Consider the following 25,535-nt stretch of genomic DNA (forward strand, 5'->3'; position numbering starts at 1 on the left):
CAATGTAAACCATATGCCATGGCCGTCTCAGTCACCAGATCTCAACCCAATTGAACACTTATGGGAGATTCTGGAGCAGCACCTGAGACAGTGATTTCCACCACCATCAACAAAACACTCAAATGATTGAATTTGTCGCCTCCCTCCAGTAGAGTTCCAGATACTTGTAGGGTCTATGCCAAGATTCTTTGAAGCTGTTCTTGCTCGTGGTGGACCAACTCTATAAATACACTTTATGTTGGTGTTAACTTTTTATTTTGTTAGTTACCGGTAGCTGACTGTTTTATAACCGGAGTCATGTCTCGATGACTGGTTGGCGAATTTGGTTGTCTTATGTTTGCATTCACAGCATAGAATAACTTTATTACTTGCTCCTAACTTTTAGCGTGTCCTTATCTGCTGCACATAAGGAATGTGTTACGTTTAGTCATTGCAATCTGTCAATAGTTTCAAAGGAAATTAATTTTTCATTACAAAAACCAATGACAAAAATCATAAATGGCCAGAGACATGCTTAACAGCTCAGGCAGTTTTTTTATTTTTTATATAATACAGAAAATATATGGATACCACACCCTCTGACTTCCAAGATATTTAGGGGCCCAAAGACATTTACATAGGTATCCTTCAAACCTCTGCTATTTTAGATTTGATATTCAACTGCAGATTTTTTCGTGAGCTTTGACATTTTGTGGTTCAGCTTAAAGGGTAAAGTCAAAAGCATTTCAGTTCTGAGATTCAGGATTTGTTCCACTATTCAGAGACATACAGGACTATCCTTATGAGTCTGTCTTTTCATAGATTTAATGTATGATAACACTGTGGTTGCACATGTGTCTGAGACAGCTTTTTCTGTCTTTACATTTTTTTTTCATCCATAACATGTAGTCTCTCCACATACAGGGTCATAATAACTACAGCCACACTAAAATCAGTGAGTTATTAAATAAGACATTCAGATGTCAAATTGGGTTTTGGCTGGCTTTGGGCTTTTACAAAGTCAAAACACTACAGAAGAGTCAGAAATTAGAAATACGGAAAGTATTAGAATGTTAGTTCTATGACCAACATAACTCAGTGTATTTCAAATTTAAAACCCAAGCCAAGATCATGTATACAAGTTATTCCTTTCACTGAGACACATTGGAACTTAATAAGAGTGCAATAATCATAGAAGCTATGTGGATAGAACCACTCGCCCCAAGACACAATCTCAAACGGACTTCACCCTTCATATTCCCATACATGTATGCAAGAACAGAATCTCCATTGAGATAGAAGGCTCTGTAGTCCAATTTAGAGGAACTTCATGTGTATAAAATGTTATAGGCTACCTCTTGAGGCTCTGCAGTTGAATGGTTTAAGAAGACACTCGTCTCAGATTTTTGAATGAACCTCATTGGTTTTAGCACATTCAATTCTCTGTATCAGGAACAGGCTGAGGATGAAAAAGACTGAATAAGCATTTGCAGGAGTGACATTTCAAAATGCAAAATTTCTGGCCATTCCTATTTCCCACATGTCCTTTATTTTCATCCCTCTAGCCTCTAAACATACGCACATTCATACTTGCGTACAGAAACACACACACACACGTGTTGTAAAAATGCGATGACCAGGAACCCCCCCCCCCCCCCCCCTCAATTCCAGTCACTCCATTGTCCATATAATACACATTAAATAGTACAGAGGTCACAGTTAATTTACAAAAGGTAGTGTGCCTGAAGCAACAAAAAAAGCACTGTCAGGCATTTCTGCTTATCAAAAAATCACCCCCGGTCTCCCTCCTTCCCTCCCCAACACCAACCAACCCCAAAATTCACACATCTTTTTTCATTCCTTGTTTTCACAGATCAATACACAACACCAGCCTCATCCCCTCCCCCCTCCCACTGATAAGAGAAGAAACAACAACAAAAAGTCTAAAAGAAATACACAATAATCCAGGAAGGGCTTTTGTTAATTCCATTAATTGTCGATGTTGGATTAAAGTTTCCTCTGTCCTTTACACACAATTGCACACTCCTGTGTTACAATTTGGCAAGTGTTTTTTCTTTATTACCATCCTTGTTAAAGTTTTTGACTGGTGTTTTTTTTAAGGTTGCGAGGGGGAGATTACACAGTTTTGTGTTTCCCCATTGGTTGGAATAATCTCTATGTTTATTACATCAACACATAGAGGCATACAGCTGTCAACTCTTTCTTGCATTGGTTATAAACAAACCTTTTTTTTGAGAGAGAGAGCGAAGAGTAAGGCCATAATGCAGATAATAGAAATAACAATTCAGTTATCTGTAGCTTCATTGTTATTGTTAGTTTTTGTTGTTATTGTTTGCAGACAACATTAGAGCATTTTGAAAACTAAAATAAATGTACATTTGTACCCACGAAGGGATAGTATCATGTTCCAGACCTCTGCTTGACATTCACTTAAGATATTACAATCTCTGTGTCCCGGCCTACACTTAGTTAGCATTCTGGTTCAAGTCTAAATCATGTTAAGAAAAAAACAATTGATTTGTCATCAATTACTCAAATGTGTGCAAAAATATGAATGGGCTGAATTTCCCCCCACCTCTCTACAAAGACCTTCATGTGAAGTGATGATGTCATCAAAGATAAATAACTTTATCCTATCTGAAGATCTAAACATTCTGGTTTAGGTTTTATGAAAATTTTCTATCAACTGTCTATCAACAATTTCAGATTGCTGAAAAAGATTTCCAAGGTTCAATCATCTGCAACAATATCACCTACAGCAAAAGGAATTTGGCAAGAGCATGGCGCATTTTCTGTCAATTTATCATAGATTTTTGTGTGGTCTCAAGTTCTCAGTTTGTCACTGATTGGGGCATTGGTCTGTTTAAGTTATCCTCAGAAATCATGTGATTACACATATCAGCTAAACATGCATTTCATAATTCTGTCTGCCTATTAGCACTTCCCAATTATTATCTGCTCATTTCTGTTAAACGCTAATGAACACAAGATCAAACTGTTCTCGATGGCAGCTCTTTTAACGTTTTCCCATATCCAATAGTGTACTCATCTGAAGTGTTAGACCAAATTAGAATGTAAGAAACCCCAAATAAACTCCAAATGAAGCCAACAGTGCCTGAATATGCTATTTGTACAAAACTCATAATTTCTCTGTTTGACTGTATTAATGATGCCTTTGATTCAAGCGGATGAAGGAAGGAAGCAGTGCTAGAACACTCTCCTATTAGTCATTCACTAGCAAATTGTCAGAGGACCATCTGATATTTTTGGTCTGAGAGAACAGACGAGGGAGTGACTGAGAAATATGACCAGGTTGTCCCCACAACCTACAGAAATATTGTCACCCTCACTTCAATCTCTTTCACAATAGCAGGCCCAGAATGATCATTCTCTTGGCCTCGCCTGTTTAAAGACTGCCTACCAGTTTCATTGGTTCCACATTAAAATTAAGAATACAAACATGCATCTGAGAGAGACTGTTTGAGTTGTTGGTTTAGTCTCGTATTCTGTCTGTGTGTAGAAGGAATCCCTCTCTTAAATTTGTTTCCTGACCAAGGCCATTTATAAAAAGGAAATATATATATATTTTTTAAATGTCAGTTAGCAATGTAACTGATCTCAAATGATGCCAAATCTATATGCTGGTGTCAAAGGTGTTTTTGGTTTGATAATAGAATGATGAAATAATACATCCTTCCTATAATAATTTTAGACCAACAATTGGTTTCATTGTTTCTACACTGCAGCAACCACATGCCTGTTACTGTGTGTAATACTCCCTCAATAAGTAATTTTTAAACAATTTATAACATTCCAAATGTGTTGGAAATGCCTCTGCTCGCCTCTGACAAGGAGAAACCCAGATACATCACACGGAGGTGAAATTAAATTCTGAAATTCTCACCACTTCGCAGTTCCCGATTGAACCCACTGCTTTTAAAGCATCTTGCACTGAATCAAAGGCCACAACAACTAAAATGGTCCCTCATGCCATCCTAACCACTCACAGACATCCCTGCCACCGCCCCTCCACACCCTCCCCAGGTAACAACCGCCCACCGTCCCCCTCACATGACAAAGTAAGGCTCTCTGGGCAGATGAGGTTTAGTCCTACAGCAGGCTGGCAGGTGGGCCAGGAGCCCCTTCTTCAGGTCCTTGTTGAGGAAGAAGCAGACGATGGGGTTGACCCCTGCCTGGGCAAAGCTCATCCATACGGTGGTGGAGAGGTATCTGTGCGGTATAGTGCAGGCCTTGACAAACACCCGCCAGTAGCAGGCCACTATGTAGGGCGACCACAGCACCAGGAACAACAGGGTGATCACGTAGAACATCCTGCCAAGCTGCTTCTCTGCCTTGAACTCCTCCATGCCCAGCAGGCGCCGGTTCTGGTTGTGCAAGTTCTGCCGGATGCCCAGCAGGGTGGGTGGCATGGGGCCCCGGCCGAAGCCTGCGATCCAGTTGGCTGCCGCCTGGCCAGTAGCGCCGGGCCCGTGGAAGGTCCAGTTTTGGCTGATGGCTGGCACCATCTGGACAGGCTTCATCTTGCGGTGCTTGTACTCGAAGAGCAGCAGCTTCATGTAGACCACGTGCGTGGCCAGGATCAGCACGGCCAGCATCAGCATAAAGCCCAGTGTGTCGTTTGCCTTAAAGTAGCGGTGCTCGAAGATGCACTGGTCCTCCTCGCGGATGAACTTGTAGGTGCCCACATCAAAGACGGGTGGGAAGGCCATGGCCACTGACAGCGTCCACACCATGCACACCACCGCCACGCACGTCCAGAAGGTCATGCGCTTGGAGTAGAAGCGGTGGTGGGCGATGGCCATGTAACGTGTCACGCTGATGCAAAAGAGCATGAAGGCGGCATGGAAGCAGAAGAGCACGGCCATGAAGGCCACCACCTTGCAGCTGAGCACGCTGTAGGTCCAGGCCGAGCCGTTCTTAATGGACACCAGCACGAAGGGGAAGCAGACAGCCGAGCGGATGGTGTCGGCCAGGCACAGGTCCAACAGGAAGTAGTAGGGGGCCTTGTGCAGGGCCCGGTCCCTGAGGACCAGCAGAGACACCACCAGGTTGCCCACCAGGCTGATGCAGATGATCAGACCCAGTAGGACCAGTTTGATGTATGTGGACACGACCGACGATGGGCCCCCGACTGCCATTCCTCCCGTCGTGGCCACCACTGCAGCCATGGGACCGCCAAGCCCCTCGCTGCTCTCGTTGCCATTGGCCATCCCTTTGGCTCCCGTGTCAAGCCCTCTTTTCTCCTGAAATCCACCCCTCTTCCTTCTCCCTCTCCTCCTCCACCGCCACCTCCTCCTCCTCCAGCTGCCCTTTCGTTCGTCCTCGTGGTTGCCTCTTCTCTGGAGCTCACATGGAACCGGAGTGCTTCACTCTGCATTGCCCCATTTTGCACTGAGCCCCTCGTTTCCTGTAGCGCTACCCCTCGGTGCCTCTTGTTCTTACAGCGTCAGCTCCTGTAAACAGGAAGTATGAAGAATAAGCATTAAGTTTGGATGGGCATCCTGGTCTGACATCACTGGGGGATAATACAGTGTAAGCATTTGCAGGGAATATACCGTATAAGGTTAAATATGAGAGGTGTGACTTCACGTGTGTGACTTGAGGCTTTTCTAATATTACAATACATTGCTTTTATGATTCCAGCATTAGCCTTAGCTGAATTGCAAAAAGCAGCAGTTGTTTTTTTTATCAGAAAGCATTTCCAGGAAGTGGTGGTTATTATATCCAGTGATTACCTAACTGCGCTAGGCCAATATGCAGTTAGGTAAGAGTATGAAATGTGAAAGAAATGTGACCATTCTCCCCAACCATGTAACTACCTATAATTACAGACAAAGTACATGGTAATAAGAACATGTGTTTTTCACATAAAGATGAAAAATTTGTTAAGTCTATCCCATCTGGGTTTATCCCAAAATAAAGTTCTGACTGTTGTTAACAACATGAATACATTGTACTAAAGCCCCTATCTTCAAACGTAATACAGAATCCATTGTCATAATAGTGGAGAAAGACGTTCAAGTCTGAAAACATCATCCTCAGTATTACACAAATAATTTGTCCCACGGAATCAATCAATTGTTTTTCCAATGGGCGAAACAGGGCTCACATAGGCATCTGCTGTAGCATGCTGTGGAACATCTTCTCCTTCCCCCTTAGCACCAATCAGATCAGCTGTTTTCTCCACACGCTACATGGCATGCCAGCAACTAGTCTGTCACGGTAATTACCTCGCTTGTTGCTAGGCTACAACACCTTATATCATTTTTCTGTGTGTGTGTGTGTGTGTGTGTGTGTGGGGAGGGGGTTCTCTGTGTGTATGAGGGTTGGTGTGTGTGAAGCAGATTGGGGAGGAAAAGCTAACGGGATTTGCTTGCTGAGGCCTCATAGGTGCAGTCACTTTGGGGACCACTGACCGGGCATTTCCAAAAGAGGTTGCATTGCACAGTGACACATGAGATATACAGTATGTCTGATAGCTCAGTAGTGTGCATGCGTAGGTGTGTGTGTGCGCGTTTGTATATGAGTGTGTGTGTGTGAGGGGAGTCGATCTGTATTGACCATGCCACCACCCTCATTTGTATTGATGAACGCTTCGAGAGTGATCGGGGAATGTACAGGTGATGATTATGGAGTATGAGCCAAAAAGAGAGAAGGGCTCAGGCCCATTGTTTCAGCGCAGGCATACTAATGTATTTCTGTCACAGTAATTACAGCAGCTTGTTGCTAAGCTACAGGACTACTCTGCCTTATGCTGTGCGTGCGTTTGTGTGTGTATAAGACTGTAAGGACTGTTGTGAGGAATGGTGGGGGCATTGGAAAGTTTCAGATATGATCAGCAACAAATAAGACACCCACCAACACAGTCCTTCCAGCAATGACATACTGACACTAAACTTAGTGTCGGTTTCCCAGACACAGTTTAAGCCTAGTCCAGGACTAAAACGTGAATTAAATGGAGATTCCGGAGTGAGCATGCTTTTAAGTCAAGGACTAGGCTTAAACTTTGTCTGGGAAACCGGCCCAAAATGTCTAGAAGATTGTGTGGAGAATACTGATGGTTTCATTTTATCTGAGGCACGCATACAATATGAGAAGGCCAATGAAAGTAACACACGATAAACTGAGTTGTGTTCCGTTATTAGTGGAGAATATGAATCGGAGCAGAAACATGTTGTATTAGCTACTCTGTACACATTGCACATGTCTCCAAAGGTACAATAAGGTTAGAGGTCAGGTATGAATGTGTATAAGCCTGCTGTATGTATTTATTATTATTATATACCCCCTGTATGCGTTTATGTAGAGTATGGTGTGTCATGCTCATAGTTCACTGATGATAACAAAGACGAATTTCAATCCTTGGATGGACAATTAAGTTCTAGTCTATATTTTCTTGTGCCTTGTAATACAATGGCAAATGTAGCTTGCCACGTTCAGTGTCTTTTGTCCATTTATGAAATGTGTAAAAAGCTGTTAGTGTGTTACCATCATAATAGTTTTGGCAACATTTGCTTTGACAGAATAACCAGTTAAATACTTGGTAAGTATTTTCAAATGAATATTATGGCCTGAAATTTGGCACCCATAGCTAGTTCTCACAGTATATGATAACACTTTAGAATAACCTTCTTAATAAACATGAATAATTTATACATAGAGTACAATCATTATACACATTTAGAATAATTTCTAAGCATACCTTAGTTATTATAAAGTGCTACCGCAGTTCCTCGTATCCCAGTGTTCCTTGGTGACCCCAGTCCTCCTTCATTCAAAATAACACCCATGTTATTGAACAGTAATACCGATACAGTTGCGGTCAAATATATTGGCACCCTTGCACCTTTCTTAAATAGTTTCCTATTTCTTCTCAAATAAGTTGCAATAGGAAAAAAAAAGTGTTGTCTCCACACCTTGTTATTGGATTTTTAACATTTCAGAACCAATTGTATTTTTGTAAACCTAAGTTTACAATTTTAATTTATAAAACACAGACAATGGCAAGGACAGAATGACTGGCACTCTGGAACTAGTACTTGGTTGCACAGCCTATGGCCAAGATAACTGCAGACAAACTCTTGTAGCCATCAATGAGCTTTCTGCACCTTTCTACTGGCAATTTGGCCTGCTCTTCAGCAGCAAACTGCTCTACTTCAGTATTTGAGGGCTGCCCTCCACCAACTGCTGTTTTCAGATCTCACCATAGGTTTTGGAAGTGATTCAGATCTGGACTATTTGCTGGTCATTCCTGGGTGCTCTTTTGATGTGTGTTTGGACTCGTTGTCCTTCTGGAAGACCACAGCCTTCAATGGAGCCCCAGTTTTTGGACACTGTGTTGAACATTGGACTCGAAACACCTGATAATCTGCTGATATCATAATGCCTTGCGCACATTCAAGGGCCCCAATACCAGAGACAGCCAAGCAACCTCCTTGTAGAAGAACTAGGGAATTATTTAACAAAGGTGCAAGGGTGCCAATATATTTGGCCACGACTATTAATGAATAAGAACTGAAATACCTAGCTAAATGTACATTAAACTAATTTCAATATGGCAATTTCAATACGGCAATACGGCCTACATTCTTGTTAATTGCCTTTCATGCAAAATCTCTCATATGTAAGGATCTAGTTTTATTTCTTGCTGTGTTATAATATTTCAGATATTCTTTTAAACGGGCTCACCAAATCAGTCATGAGAATTGTACTCCATGGACTTGCGATTTGTTTTTTTTCAAAACCAAAGCAATGTCACAGTTTTGTGTTGCTAGTTAATGAAAGGATACCGTAACTAGGCCTACCCCATTCTTCAAATCAAACATCCATATACTACTTGTTTGCGTCTCTAAAATGGTGTCACCAGGCTTTGTTGCGCCTTACCAACAGTAGGCCTTCTTACAGCATATTCTAATGTTTTATCCACCAAGGTCCATGTCACATGATGTCACATGTAATAGCCCAGAGCCTTATATTTGGATTATTGATTATTTATCTCAATATAATGCTCTGGAACAGACTAATTCATTCAAACATCATAGGACATAGGCCTACAAGGATGGTGGTGCTTGAATGGGAGGCACCAATAGTGTAGGCTACTATAAACAATTATTCCTCTATTCATTTACCAACTACTAGGCTATWACAAATGTGAGTTTCTGCTATTGACACAGACAAGTGACCCTCAACCACATACAGTTGAAGTCGGAAGTTTACATACACTTAGGTTGGAGTCATTAAAACTTGTTTTTCAACCACTCCACAAATTTCTTGTTAACAAACTATAGTTTTGGCAAGTCGTTTAGGACATCTACTTTATGCATGACACAAGTACTTTTTCCAACAATTGTTTCAATTGTTTACAGACAGATTATTTCACTTATAATTCACTGTATCACAATTCCAGTGGGTCAGAAGTTTACCCATGATGTCAAACAAAGAGGCAATGAGTTTGAAGGTAGGCCTTGAAATACATATCAGAAGCTTCTAAAGCCATGACATAATTTTCTGGAATTTTCCAAGCTGTTTAAAGGCACAGTCAACTTAGTTGACTGTGCCTTTAAACAGCTTGGAAAATTCCAGAAAATTATGTCATGGCTTTAGAAGCTTCTGATAGGCTAATTGACATCATTTGAGTCAATTGGAGGTGTACCTGTGGATGTATTTCAAGGCCTACCTTCAAACTCATTGCCTCTTTGTTTGATATCATGGGAAAATCAAAAGAAATCAGCTAAGACTTCAGCAAAAAAAATTGTAGACCTCCACAAGTCTAGTTCATCCTTGGGAGCAATTTCCAAACGACTGAAGGTACCACGTTCATCTGTACAAACAATAGTACGCAAGTATAAACAGCATGGGACCACGCAGCCATCATACTGCTCAGGAAGGAGATCTCTTATACACATCTAGATGTGTATAAGAGACAGCAATAGTACGCAAGTATAAACAGCATGGGACCACGCAGCCATCATACTGCTCAGGAAGGAGATGCGTTCTGTCTCCTAGAGATGAACGTACGTTGTTGCGAAAAGTGCAAATCAATCCCAGAACAACAGCAAAGGACTTTGTGAAGATGCTGGAGGAAACGGGTACAAAAGTATCTATAACCACAGTAAAATGAGTCCTATATCGACATAACCTGAAAGGCCGCTCAGCAAGGAAGAAGCCACTGCTCCAAAACCGCCATAAAAAAGCCAGACTACGGTTTGCAACTGCACATGGGGACAAAGATTGTAAATTTTGGAGAAATGTCCTCTGGTCTAATGAAACAGGGGGAGGCTTGCAAGCCGAAGAACACCATCCCAACTGTGAAGCACGGGGGTGGCAGCATCATGTTGTGGGGGTGCTTTGCTGCAGGAGGGACTGGTGCACTTCACAAAATAGATGAGGGAAATTATGTGGATATATTGAAGCAATATCTCAAGACATCAGTCAGGAAGTTAAAGCTTGGTCGCAAATGGGTCTTCCAAATGGACAAAGACCCCCAAGCATACTTCCAGAGTTGTGGCAAAATGGCTTAAGGACAACAAAGTCAAGGAATTGGAGTGGCCATCACATAGCCCTGACCTTATAATCCTATAGAAAATTTGTGGGCAGAACTGAAAAAGCTTGTGCGAGCAAGGAGGTCTAGAAACCTGACTCAGTTACACCAGCTCTGTCAGGAGGAATGGGCCAAAATTCACCCAACTTATTGTGGGAAGCTTGTGGAAGGCTACCTGAAACGTTTGACCCAAGTTAAAACAATTTAAAGGCAATGCTACCAAATACTAATTGAGTGTATGTAAACTTCTCACCCACTGGGAATGTGATGAAAGAAATAAAAGCTGAAATAAATCATTTTCTCTACTATTATTCTGACATTTCACATTCTTAAAATAAAGTGGTGATCCTAACTGACCTAAGACAGGGAATTTTTACTAGGATTAATTGTCAGGAATTGTGAAAAAACGCATTTAAATGTTTTTGGCTGGGGTGTATGTAAACTTCCGATTTCAACTGTATATAGCTATTGTTGATCTAACTCAATATAGAGTGCCTGTTGTAATCTTTAGTGTTCCACAAATGTAAATTTGTTGAATGCTATTTTGAAGACATACTGTGCCTTCAGAAAGTATTCACGCCCCTTGACTTTTTCCACATTTTGTTGTGTTACAGCCTGAATTTAAAATTTTGTAAATTGTGATTTTGTGGCACTGGCCTACATAGAATACACCATAATGTCAAAGTGGAATTATTTATTTTGATTTTTTGTAAAAAATGTATTTTCAATAAGTATTCAAGCCCTTTGTTATGGAAAGCCTAATTAAGTTCAGGAATAAAAATGTGCTTAACAAGTCACATAATAAATTGCATGGACTCACACTGTGTGCAATAATAGTGTTTAACATGATTTTTGAATGACCACATCTCTCTACCCCACACATACAATTATCTGTAAGGTCCTTCAGTCAAGCAGTGAATTTCAAAAACAGATTTAACCACAATGACCAGGGAGGTTTTCCAATGCCTGCAAAGAAGGGCACCTGTTGGTAAATGGCATAGACTTTTAAGCTGATTTGGATCAAAACTGTAACTATGCCACTCAGGAACATTCAATGTCGTCTTGGTAAGCAACTCCAGTGTATATTTGGCCTTGTGGTTTAGGTTATTGTCCTGCTGAAAGGGGAATTTGTTGGTTCAGTCTGCTTTCCAACAGACACCAGGAGACATATTCACCTTCCAGCAGGACAATAACCTAAAACACAAGGCCAAATATACCAAGTGGCCTAGTTACAGTTTTGACTCAAATCGGCTTAAAAGTATATGGCAAGACTTGAAAATGTCTGTTTGCTACCTTAATTACATCTACTGATGTACACAACCTACTCCACATTTCCAAAGTGGAAGAAAAATTATGGAATACTTTTCAAATTAATAAAATAAAAACGAAGATGCCTTGATTGCTGACGTCTTCACACCCCAGAGTTAATACTTGGTGGAAGCACATTTGGCCGCCATTACAGCTATGAATCTTTGTGAATAAGATTATACCAACTTTTCACAACTCTTAGGGCAACATACTGTATATCTATCGTTTTTGTCAAAATTGCTCAAACCGTGTTGGGAGACATTGTATTATTACCTTTAAGATTTCGTTGTAAGGCAGCAAAATGTGAAGGCAGTGCAAAGGGTGTGTAGACTTCAGCGACTGTATCTATCTATTGTTGATCTATCTACTAACGTGATAAATTAGGTGCCACAGTGCCTGTTGTAAATTATAGTATTTCACAAATGTAACCGTGGTGAATTACATCATGTGAAGTGTCAAATGACACCACACCGCTTTCTACAAACAGGTGAGTGGAAAAAGTGTTCAAAAGATGGAAAATAGGCCTACAGTAAAACAAAGACATTGACGAAGGAAGATTACATCGTCACGTGTATATCATTTTGATTGCTAAATGAATATACAGGATAGGGATATTTAGGCCGTATCCTAAGAGCTTCATGGGAATAACGAGACGCTATGGCTCATGAAGGGAGGGGCCTGGAGAAATGGGAGTTGGTTGGTGATAGAGGACTGAGCCATTGTCAAGAACTGGATAGCAACAGCAATCGAGTACCGCTGCCATGGTCGCGGTGGGAGGAGGCGACGCGGAATTCACCAACCAAAGGTTCCGGAATCACTCTGACACTGTTCAACACCGACCGAATGCAATTATAAACAACGATATTAGAATATGAATTAACGCATCCGGGGCTGGGGGAAATACTATTTAATTACAATTGTGAACAATAGGTAGTGTTGTGCTTGACGCGTCATGTTTGAATCCAAAGAAATGCATAAACAATTGCGTATAGGCCTAGAGCATATTGTAGGCTGTCTCATGCGAAGTGTTCAACCAGCTCCGATCCTGTCAAAATTCAAGAACAGTTGAAGTTTATGGTAATTAATCAAAGAGGGCTGATGACGGTACCCCAACATCCCAGTTGCATCGCATTTGCAAATGGATAGATAACCTGTATCGATGATGGACATTCGCCCAGTGAATAATATACAGCCACCGATTGATATCGGCCTCTTCTACCTCCCTGCCTGTGTCCATAATGCGGTTCCCTGTTATAATTTACCATTGGGCCTAGATCACATAAAGGCCACTCAAATCTGCAGTGGTGTGTGTGTGTCTATAATAACAAGAAGATTAGAAGGGCCTACGTGTAGCCTACAGTTTGTCTGTGGCATGCGTCATGGGGCTGCCTGAATCATAACAGTATAGGCTATGTTGTAGGCACAAAAAGGGGTTTCACAAGGGTTTCAACGAATTAACCAGGTACCTGAGGGAAAAAAACATGGCAATGTGAGGCCTAGGAGTACTTACAAAACCACAGAAACTAAAAAATGGCATAGGAAGGTGAAAGGAAATCTTACCTCATGTATTATACTTGTCCTCGAGACAAAGGCTTACGGTTTCATTCTAGGCCGTTTGGGGAGCTTGTTGCGGTCCACATTATATATATAAGGATTCAAAATCAAGTAAAGCAACAGTAAATGGCATAGAGGGTTCAACAAAACGAGCGTCAATTCCAAATATAATCCACAATGATAAATGACTGAAAACATAAAGAATAGATTAAATAATTAATACAGGATATTGTCACCTCCATAGAATCGGCCAGATCTTAATGCAAAAATAATGTCGCTTTTTGCAGACTTCTTAAATAAACACAGGTTTTAAAGAACAAAAAGGATCGTTTCCTCTTTTTTCGTGTGCATGTCATGTCTTCAGGTTTTCCATAAAGCTCTCCCAATGTTCAGCAATAAATTCCCATCACACTGGCAGAATAGAACAAATGAGTAAATTCGAATTGCTGACAATGTTGGCTGTTTTCAAATACTTATATCTCGGTGAATGTCATCAACTGGATCCTGTCACTGGTAAATACATCTAAATTCTGAAAATAACGGTGGTCCTATTAGACTCCAGCACAAGACACTTTTATTCAGGGTCTACGGATCTTGCTCTGCTTGTTGGATTCTCCATCAAAAACAGAGACGCCTTTTTTCGATCATTCTAGTCTCCAGCGCAAAGAGCTGTCTTTATCTTTTCAGTGATAATACATCCTTTTGCATATCAAACTAAATGTATATGCGGACTCTCGGTTCACAGAGTACAGATCGTATGTGAAAATATGTAGCCTACACTGTGCCTGTAGGCGCCCTATATATTTAAACATGTACCCGCCTTGTTTGGTCTTTAATGAGATTGAAAAAAATCCTTGTTTGCGGTGATAAATCCCCAAATACCATATCTTTCACGGACATGTCAAGTCGTTCGGAATCCAGCCTCAGTCATTGTTTAAATAATGGAAACTAGGAAAATGACCAACATGATAGGGCTGTTAAAGCGATGGTGAATTGGAAACAGCGGCTCTCGTCTATGCGCTGAGCATCGGTTCTCCCTCGGCTCCCTTTGGAATCGGCGAGGCAAGATTCGGGATCTTTCGGCAGAGGATAGGCGCGTTGTGCAGCGTTCTGTAGTAAAAATGAATGCGTGTGATATACACAATCTGTCACATAACTTCAGACTGAAGCAACAGCTGCCGTTGTAGAAAGCTAAAGAAAAAGTCAGGTCCACTGCTATTTCTGTTTGAGAACACCTCATCGTGATTTAGTTTACATGACTATCTGTTTTGAGGTCATGTTTTTTTACTTGATGAATCATCATCCTCATTATCTGCCCATTATCACCATCGTCATCCTCACCCTCATCCTTATCATCATAATCATCATCATGTCTACACGTACCTCCATAATATTAGAGAAGGTCAGACTGCATCATGGATGCATCAGGCCACATGGCTTCACCAGGTGATGATGGTATTGACATAAAATGCAGTGATGTAAATCACCTCCCTTGTAAGGCTCTTGGTGCCCAATCATTTAATCCTGCTCTAAATCCCTGGTAAAACGTTGTTTTGTCTCGGCATGACACAAGACTGTGCCGAGTGCCCTCATGCCTGCATTAACAGCTGTCCAAACCGCTGGAAGCCAAGGGAGCAGATGGCATCTCCTGACAAAGGGAAATGTTCAGGAAAGAGAGCGGGATACAGTGTAACTCTCCCCAAAATTATAACAACAACCCATTGGAGGTTTTGCTTTGTTCTGTGGGGCCGGGAAATAATATAAAACTGTAGAGTATTAGCTTGTTCATCCAAGGTCAATATCAAAGTAAATGGTGAATATATTAAATAACAATGGACTTCTAGGAGCTGGACTTTTCTTGCCATTGTGTGTATGGCAAGTGAGGCATAATGTGCACCCCCAACCGGGAAGCCTGGTCATAGGTTTGATCTTGGCTGGGAGGCAGAGTGAACTACACCCTGTCCCTTCCGGTCATGATTCCTAGACAACTGTTTCTATCTGGCTCAAAGGACCATAAAAAAAGAGCTGAATATCGTATGGATTAGTCCCAGTCTCTGATGTGTATGGACCTGGGAGTCTGCGACCCAATAAACAGTGGTTATTACCCCCCATTGTTTTATATGTTACGGTACTAATATTAAGCTATATAGTAGTAATCATACCAAAACTATGGATGGCAGATTCTGTAGGTTTTTACACTACTTTGTTAATAAGATTTGGTAAATCTGTAATTTGGGTGAACTTTCTCTTTAACAGAGATGGTCCAGCTCTCTCAATAACCTTGTGCTCACAGGTTTGTGGTGCCATCTGTTGGTATAACTACTACAGTGTTATCTGAATAAAGCCCACATGAAGGTAGGCGTGTGAAACTGATGAGTAAATTCTCTAGAATGAGGGCCAGACATGTTTATGTTCAATGACAATATAAATGACTGAAAGATGTTGCGTAATGTTTACCATTGGGTAGTTGACTTATCAAGATTGTTTTACAATAACGGTATTATATGACCTCAAGATTATTTTACTGGAACTAAAAAGTCTGAAATCCATCTGCATTACTCAATGTCAGGTCCGTACAGGGTGAACCACATATGAGTATTACCAAGAAAAGTATAATTATCTAACTTTAACATTAACTAACTGAAATTTGATGAGAGTAATACAACTAGGCTGAGTTCTGAAATAAGTTTTAGGACAAAACTAAACAACATTTGGTCAATCTGCATTCTCAGTCAAAGCCTTGAATTTTTTTAAATAATACAATTAATTCATTAATTGGTGGTATTTTCATGCATAAAGCATCAATAGATTTTTACAACGCATTATTATTTTCTTTATCTTTATTTTGTGATATCAATAGATATATATCAGTCATTTTCGATGTATTTTGTTGCTTTAGTTTCAACATGTAACCAGGGACTGCAGATAAACTATTGGTTTTCAACTAATAGATTTGTGATGATGAATTAACATACAGTCCCCTCCATATGTATTTGGACAGTGAAGCTAAGTGTTTTAATTTGGCTTTACACTCCATTTGAGAAAATGTTTCATGAGGCAACAGTACAGATTGTTTTATTTGAGGGTAGTTTTTATACATAACAGTTTTACTGTTTAGAAAGGACATCACTTTATGTGTCTTGTCTCCCCATGTGAAGAAGAAGTCATAAGTATCTGCAAAAAGTCACTTATACTGTATTAAATTAATTCAAAGTTTAGTATTTGGTCCCATATTCCTTGCTCACAATGATTACATCAAGCTTGTGACTCATCAAACTCTTTGGATGCATTTGCAGTTTTTTGTTTTTGTTTTTTGGGGATCATATTTTACCCAAACATTTGCCCTAACGCACTTGCCTTTCGTGAACTAACACTCGCACTTGACTTTTTTCTACTAGCACTGGCTTTGCTGATACAGTGCATTCAGAAAGTATTCATACCCAATGACTTATTCTTATCCACATTTTGTTGTGTTACAGCCTGAATTCAAATGGAAAATCAACTTGAAAATCAATGGCAAGACCTGAAAATGTTTGTCTAGCAATGATCAACAACCAATTTGACAGAGAAATCTATGTTTTTCTCACCCATCTACACCTAATACTCCATAATGACAAAGTGAAAACATGTTTGTAGAAATGCTTGCAAACGTATTGAAAATGAAATACAGAAATATCTCATTTACATGAGTAATGACGTCCCTGAGTCAATACTTTGTAGAAACACTTTTGGCAAGAATTACAGCTGTGAGTCTTTCTGGGTAAGTCTCTAAGAGCTTTCCACACCTGGATTGTGCAACATTTGCCTATTATTATTTTCAAAATCCTTCAAGCTCTGTCAAATTAGTTGTTGATCATTGCTAGACAAACATTTTCAGGTCTTGCCATAGATTTTCAAGTAGATTTAAGTCAAAACTGTACCTCGGCCACTTAGGAACATTCTTGGTAAGCAACTCCAGTGTAGATTTGGCCTTGTGTTTTAGGTTATTGTCCTCTTGAAAGGGGAATTCATCTCCCAGTGCCTGGTGGAAAGCAGACTGAACCAGGTTTTGCTTGAGGATTTTACCTGTGCTTAGCTCCATTCCATTTAATTTTTATCCTGAAAAACTCCCCAGTCCTTGCTGATGACAAGCATACCCATAACATGATGCAGCCACCATCATGCTTGAAAATATGAAGAGTGGTACTCAGTGATGTGTTGTGTTGGATTTTCCCCAAACATAATGCTTTGTATTCATGGCCTAAAGTTAATTTCATTGCCACATTTCTTGCAGTTTTACTTTAGCGCTTTATTGCAAACAGGATGCATGTTTTGGAATATTATTCTGTACATGCTTCCTTATTTTCACTCTGTCATTTAGGTTAGTTTTACAATACTGATCCATCCTCAGTGTTCTCCTGTCACAGCCATTAAACTCTGTAACTCTTTTAAAGTCAACATTGGCCTCATGGGGAATTCCCTGAGCGGTGTCCTTCCTCTCCGGCAATTGAGTTAGGAAGGACACCTGTATCTTTGTAGTGACTGATTGTATTGGTGCCCCATCCAAAGTGTAATTAATAACTTCAACATGCTCAAAAGGATATTCAATGTCTGCGTTTTACATTTTTACCCATCTACCAATAGGTGCCCTTTATTTGCAAGGCATTGGAAAAAATCTCTGGTCTTTGTGATTGAATCTGTGTTTGAAATTCACTGCTCAACTGAGGGACCTTACAGAATGATTGTATGTGTGGGATACAGAGATGAGGTAGTCATTCAAATAATGTTAAACACTATTATTGCACACAGAGTGAGTCCATGCAACTTATTATGTGAATTTTAAGCACATTTTTACTCCTGAACTTATTTAGGCTTGTTATATCAAAGTAGTTGAATAATTATTGACTCAAGACATTTCAGCTTTTCATTTGAATGAATTTATAATATAATTCCACTTTGACATTATGGGATATTGTGTGTAGGCCGGTGACACAAAATCTCAATTTAATCAATTTCAAATTCAGGCTTTAACACATCAAAATATGGAAAATGTCAAGGGCTGTGAATACTTTCTAAAGGCACTGTAGCTACTTTATTGAGAAAAAATGTACTTACTTTATCTTAGCTAGGTGAGACAACCACATCTATCTTAAGATGAATGAGTTGCTCTGAGTAAGTGCGTCTGATCAATTACTAAAATGTTTTAACATTTACCCTTATGTTTCTGACCACTTCTAAATTAATCCTGATAATGCCATGATTTAAAAAATCCTGAATGAATCTAGAATAATGATGAGTGAGAAAGTTACAGAGGCTACCACAAAATCTCTCACCATTACCAATAATAGAGGAGGTAAGCATTTTTGGGGGGGTATGATCTTTGTGCCTCTGTAACCTTCTCACGCATCATTATTCATGATCCATTCACCTGACTCTTTGTAAACTGGAAACCACACACCCTGAGGCTGCATTCATCGTAGCTGGGGATTTTAACAAGGCTAATCTAAAAACAAAACTCCCTAAATTCTATCAGCATATCCGATTGCTGCTACCAGGCTGGAAAAACCCTAGATCATTGTTATACTAATTTCCGCGACGCATATAAGGCCCTCCCCGCCCCCCTTTCGGAAAAGCTGACCACGACTCCATTTTGTTGATTCCAGCCTACAAACAGAAACTCAAACAACAAGCTCCCGCGCTCAGGTCTGTCAACGCTGGTCCGACCAATCTGAATCCACGCTTCAAACTGCTTCGATCACGCGGATTGGAATATGTTCCGCATCGCGTCCAACAACAATATTGACGAATATGCTGATTCGGTGAGCGATTCATTAGGAAGTGCCTTGACGATGTCGTACCCACAGCAACGATAAAAACATTCCCAAACCAGAAACCGTGTGATTGACGGCAGCATTCGCGTGAAACTGAAAGCGCGAACCACTGCTTTTAACCAGGGCAAGGTGACCGGAAGCATGACCGAATACAAACAGTGTAGCTATTCTCCGCAAGGCAATCAAACAGGCTAAGTCCCAGTACAGAGACAAAATCGAGTCGCAATTCAACAGCTCAGACACAAGAGGTATGTGCAGGGTCTACAGTCAATCACGGATTACAAAAAGAAAACCAGCCCCGTCGCGGACCAGGTGTCTTGCTCCCAGACAGGCTAAACAACTTTTTTGCCCGCTTTGAGGACAATACAGTGCCACTGACACGGCCCCCTACCAAAACCTGCGGGCTCTCCTTCACTGCAGCCGAGGTGAGTAAAACATTTAAACGTGTTAACCCTCGCAAGGCTGCAGGCCCAGACGGCATTCCCAGCCACGTCCTCAGAGCATGCGCAGACCAGCTGGCTGGTGTGTTTACGGACATATTCAATCAATCCTTATCCCAGTCTGCTGTTCCCACATGCTTCAAGAGGCCACCATTGTTCCTGTTCCCAAGAAAGCATAGGTAACTGAGCTAAACGACTACCGCCCCGTAGCACTCACTTCCGTCATCATGAAGTGCTTTGAGAGACTAGTCAAGGACATATCACCTCCACCCTACCGGAAACCCTAGACCCACTCCAATTTGCTTACCGACCCAATAGGTCCACAGACGATGCAATCGCAACCACACTGCACACTGCCCTAACCCATTCTGGACAAGAGGAATACCCATGTGAGAATGCTGTTCATCGATTACAGCTCAGCATTTAACACCATAGTACCCTCCAAACTCGTCATCAAGCTCGAGACCCTGGGTCTCGACCCCGCTGTGCAACTGGGTCCTGGACTTCCTGACGGGCGCCCCCAGGTGTGAGGGTAGGTAACAACATTCTCACCCCGCTGATCCTCACACTGGGGCCCCACAAGGGTGCGTTCTGAGCCCTCTCCTGTACTCCCTGTTCACCCACGACTGCGTGGCCATGCACGCCTCCAACTCAATCATCAAGTTTGCGGATGACACTACAGTGGTAGGCTTGATTACCAACAACGACGAGACGGCCTACAGGGAGGAGGTGAGGGCCCTCGGAGTGTGGTGTCAGGAAAATAACCTCACACTCAACGTCAACAAACAAAAGGAGATGATTGTGGACTTCAGAAACAGCAGAGGAGACCCCCCTATCCACATCGACGGGTCAGTAGTGGAGAAGGTGGAAAGTTTTAAGTCCTCGGTGTACACATCACGGACAAACTGAATTGGTCCACCCACACAGACAGCGTTGTGAAGAAGGCGCAGCAGCGCCTCTTCAACCTCAGGAGGCTGAAGAAATTCGGTTGTCACCAAAAGCACTCACAAACTTCACAGATGCACAATCGAGAGCATCCTGTCGGGCTGTATCACCGCCTGGTACGGCAACTGCTCCGCCCAAAACCGTAAGGCTCTCCAGAGGGTAGTGAGTCTGCAGAACGCATCACCAGGGGCAAACTACCTGCCCTCCAGGACACCTACACCACCCGATGTCACAGGAAGGCCATAAAAGATCATCAAGGACAACAACCACCCAAGCCACTGCCTGTTCACCCCGCTATCATCCAGAAGGCAGGTCAGTACAGGTGCATCAAAGCAGGGACCAGAGACGTGAAAACAGCTTCTATCTCAAGGCCATCAGACTGTTAACAACCACCACTAACATTTAGCGGCCGCTGCCAACATACTGACCCAACTCCAGCCACTTTAAAAATGGGAATTGATGGAAATTATGTAAAAATGTACCACTAGCCACTTTAAAAACATGCCACTTAATATAATGTTACATACCCTACATTACCCATCTCATATGTTATTACTGTACTCTATATCATCTACTGCATCTTGCCATCTTTATGTAATACATGTACCACTAGCCACTTTAAACTATGCCACTTTATGTTTAACATACCCTACAGTACTCATCTCATATGTATATACCGTACTCTATACCATCTACTGCATCTGCCATGCCGTTCTGTACCACCACTCATTCATATATCTTTATGTACATATTCTTTATCCCTTTACACTTGTGTGTGTGTGTAAGGTAGTTAGTGTGAATTGTTAGGTTAGATTACTTGTTGGTTATTACTGCATTGTCGGAACTAGAAGCCAAGCATTTCGCTACACTCGCATAACACTGCTAACCATGTGTATGTGACTAATAAAATTTGATTTGATTTGATTTGATTATCCATAACATGGTAGCATCCACATAAATGTAGAAGTGTTTAGAAACTTCTTCTTTCTTACAATAAATGTGACTCCAAAATGCAAAGTGACTCTACAAACTCAGTTCCACTGGGCAAAACATAATCCAAAACACAACCAAAACAACCGCAAATGCATCCAACAAGTAAAAAAATTATTAAAAAATAGTTTTAATTTTTAATTATTATAATTTTTTTAATTTAAGTGGTGGATCAGCTTAATATTGCGGAAAGAATGTTGCTTCAATGTAATTGTCTGCAGCATTTCAAATCCCCCATATTTTTGGGGTAAATATATATATCCATACACGCATGGATACATATACACATATATACATACACATACCTACAGTGGGGCAAAAAAGTATTAGTCAGCCACCAATTGTGCAAGTTCTCCCACTTAAAAAGATGAGAGAGGCCTGTAATTTTCATCATAGGTACACTTCAATTATGACAGACAAAATGAGAAAAACAAATCCAGAAAATCACATTGTAGGATTTTTAATGAATTTATTTGAAAATTATGGTGGAAAATAAGTATTGGTCACACAAACAAGCAAGATTTCTGGCTCTCACAGACCTGTAACTTCTTCTTTAAGAGGCTCCTCTGTCCCCACTCTTACCTGTATTAATGGCACCTGTTTGAACTTGTTATCAGTATAAAAGACACCTGTCCACAACCTCAAACAGTCACACTCCAAACTCCACTATGGCCAAGACCAAAGAGCTGTCAAAGGACACCAGAAACAAATTGTAGACCTCACCAGGGAAGACTGAATCTGCAATAGGTAAGCAGCTTTGTTTGAAGAAATCAACTGTGGGAGCAATTATTAGGAAATGGAAGACATACAAGACCACTGATAATCTCCCTCGATCTGGGCTCCCACGCAAGATCTCACCCCGTGGGGTCAAAATGATCACAAGAACGGGTAGCAAAAATCCCAGAACCACACGGGAGACCTAGTGAATGACCTGCAGAGAGCTGGGAAGTAACAAAGCCTACCATCAGTAACACACTACGCCGCCAGGGACTCAAATCCTGCAGTGCCAAACGTGTCCCCCTGCTTAAGCCAGTACATGTCCAGGCCCGTCTGAAGTTTGCCAGAGAGCATTTGGATGATCCAGAAGAAGATTGGGAGAATGTCATATGGTCAGATGAAACCAAAATAGAGCTTTTTGGTAAAAACTCAACTCGTCGTGTTTGGAGGACAAGAATGCTGAGTTGCATCCAAAGAACACCATACCTACTGTGAAGCATGGGGTGGGAAACATCATGCTTTGGGGCTGTTTTTCTGCAAAGGGACCAGGACGACCGATTCGTGTAAAGGAAAGAATGAATGGCCATATATCGTGAGATTTTGAGTGAAAACCTCCTCCATCAGCAAGGCATTGAAGATGAAACGTGGCTGGTCTTTCAGCATGACAATGATCCCAAACACACCCGCCGGGCAACGAAGGAGTGGCTTCGTAAGAAGCATTTCAAGGTCCTGGAGTGGCCTAGCCAGTCTCCAGATCTCAACCCCATAGAAAATCTTTGGAGGGAGTTGAAAGTCCGTGTGCCCAGCAACAGCCCCAAAACATCACTGCTCTAGAGGAGATCTGCATGGAGGAATGTGCCAAAATACCAGCAACAGTGTGTGAAAACCTTGTGAAGACTTACAGAAAACGTTTGACCTCTGTCATTGCCAACAAATAGGTGTATAACAAAGTATTGAGATAAACTTTTGTTATTGACCAAATACTTATTTTCCACCATAATTTGCAAATAAATTCATAAAAAATCCTACAATGTGATTTTCTGGAATTTTTTTTCTCATTTTGTCTGTCATAGTTGAAGTGTACCTATGATGAAAATTACAGGCCTCTCTTATCTTTTTAAGTAGGAGAACTTGCACAATTGGTGGCTGACTAAATACTTTTTTGCCCCACTGTATATAGACGTACATACTTTTTTAAAGAATATTCCTTTATTATTATTCCCCGCAAACCCTACCACCGATCCCCCAATTGGAGTAAACTAATAAACACTTCTGCTTTTACCTTCAATTTATACATCTTATACACATTTTACAGTTTCGATTTGTAACTGTGCTATTTCACAAAAGTTCCCGAGCCTATATACATTTTACAGATCCCGTATGCTTTACATTGTTTATCTTGTTATTAGTCCCACCCTTCAGCTCCATTCAACCCCTCCCATCTATCTCTCAACATCATCCATTTCGGGTTTTCTATTTGCCATATATTTTTCAACTGTGCTGTGATGCTTCACAAAATAATTGAACCTTCCTATTCTCATAGCTTCTACAGATTGTAAATTAAAATACTTTTTTTTTGCTAAAATAATTATTATATTATTGATTGATTGACTATGGCTTTTCAAATCACCCAGTATTGCTATCACCCAGTATTGCATCCAACAAGTTTGTGGAGTCACAAGTCCTTGTGTTCAAGGAATATCAGACCAAATACTAAACTGACCAAATACTAAATACTAAACTGAGTAGTTTAATACACTGTAAGTGAATTTGGCCAAATAATTATGATTTTCAAAAACACATCATGACATTAATTGAGAAAAGTTATGAAAAACAACCCCCACAAAGGTTTTTGTGAAAGCCTGTGTACAGTTGTTATCTAATAAGGGGAATGTTTGTTAAGATTAAAAAGGAAATTGAGATGCTCAAGCAGACCGCTTCCTTGCAACGTTCTGTGGTATATTTTAGATAGATGACCTTTGAGAACCTGAAAAATAACTCTTCAGAACAAAGTGTTTTACACCTGCTTAGAATGTCATACTTTACCTCGCGCGGGCTTCCCCGTTGCGTAATGGACTATTTTTCGTTGGTTATGTTAATGTTTCCTCTGTAAAATGCCTTGTTAACAATTTTTGGTGGTGATGCTGGTATTAATGATAATGATGATTATTATCTTTATTACAAAATAAAATAAGTACGGTAGACACAACAACAGCAAAACAAATCAATTTCTCACAAGAAATACACCTTTTGATGTCATTATCACAATTGTAAAGTTGATATTTTCATATACTGCTCATGCTATTAACCATTTGAGCATATATGTCATAACGAAAAAATGTAATCTTACTTCAGCTAGTCACGATTAGGACTCACCTGAGGTCAGCAACCTCCCGCTCTAGCCCCCTATCACCACTCCTCTGCTTCTTCTAGAGATCCTCACACACAAGGAAAAGTTGAATCACAGACAACATTTTTATTTCATGATGAATTACATCCAAAGATGTAAGGATGCAAATTGACAACATATGACTTTTTGAACGTCTTGTCAGCAACTATCATTACAGTATGTGTGGTCAGGAATGACATAATATGTGGTAAAAGAAGGAGCAGTCTGTGTCCTTTCTCTGTTCCTCCGCAGAATGAGGTCGGTGAGAAAGTACATAATTTCATTGTTTTCCCTCAGGTGTGTGTTACGTTCACACGAGAATACAAGTTTCAAGTAAATGTGTCTTGGTACACATGAGAAATCGTACTCCTCGGCATAGCCAGTCCAAGACTTAAACAGGGGTAAAAGGAGAGCTAGAAGAGTATTTTAGCGATGGAAAGTTATTTAACAATGTGGTTTGGAGAATGTGTTGGGTAATTGTAGGGTTTAGAGCCTGCCGATATCACTGCAGACTGTGTAGGCCCCTCAGGGTCATGGTGTGGCATTGCCTTTGTAACAGAGGTGGTTCAATGAGCCATGCTTGCATGTTGAGTAACTTTGTCCGAAACCTAAAGACTTGCGTTAACTTCCCAAGCTTAGGCTTTAGCTCAGTGAGCCAAAACAATTTTGTGGTGCGCAGACGACCAGGGCTGCAACCGAGTCGGTCCCATCGGTGCCAGTCATTCAGTTGATGCCTATTAGCTGCTGGGGTCATTGTGGAGAGGGAGAGGAGGTCCTGAAGACTTGCGAAAGCTCCCCAAGCTAATGCCTAGGTTTCAGAC

General features: G+C 40.9%; 2 protein-coding genes across 4 annotated transcripts in view; one reads left to right on the top strand and one right to left on the bottom strand.

Moving 5' to 3' along the window:
* The window catches only part of LOC111966330 (histone-lysine N-methyltransferase SUV39H1-like), a 55,719-nt gene that overhangs the window by 18,265 nt on the left and 11,919 nt on the right, over positions 1–25,535 (top strand). The gene's annotated exons all lie outside the window — the stretch shown is intronic.
* On the bottom strand, positions 493–14,530 carry LOC111966329 (probable G-protein coupled receptor 173). Of its 2 annotated transcripts, XM_023990882.1 has the most exons (3): positions 13,430–14,530; positions 7,724–7,789; positions 493–5,474 (listed from the first exon to the last, which is right to left on the bottom strand). In XM_023990882.1, the coding sequence occupies exon 3, from the start codon at positions 5,229–5,231 to the stop codon at positions 4,068–4,070; it is 1,164 nt and encodes a 387-aa protein (XP_023846650.1). In that variant the 5' UTR covers positions 5,232–5,474; positions 7,724–7,789; positions 13,430–14,530; the 3' UTR covers positions 493–4,067. The 2 variants fall into 2 exon arrangements, with proteins under 2 accessions (XP_023846650.1, XP_023846649.1); XM_023990881.1 differs by lacking the exon at positions 7,724–7,789.

Source organism: Salvelinus sp. IW2-2015, linkage group LG7 (genome assembly GCF_002910315.2).
Source record: "Salvelinus sp. IW2-2015 linkage group LG7, ASM291031v2, whole genome shotgun sequence".
Taxonomy (NCBI): Eukaryota; Metazoa; Chordata; class Actinopteri; order Salmoniformes; family Salmonidae; genus Salvelinus; species Salvelinus sp. IW2-2015.

Bases quoted from the DNA above. Each gene is read 5' to 3' on its own strand.
- LOC111966329 (XM_023990881.1), bottom strand. From the start codon at position 5,231: ATGGCCAATGGCAACGAGAGCAGCGAGGGGCTTGGCGGTCCCATGGCT.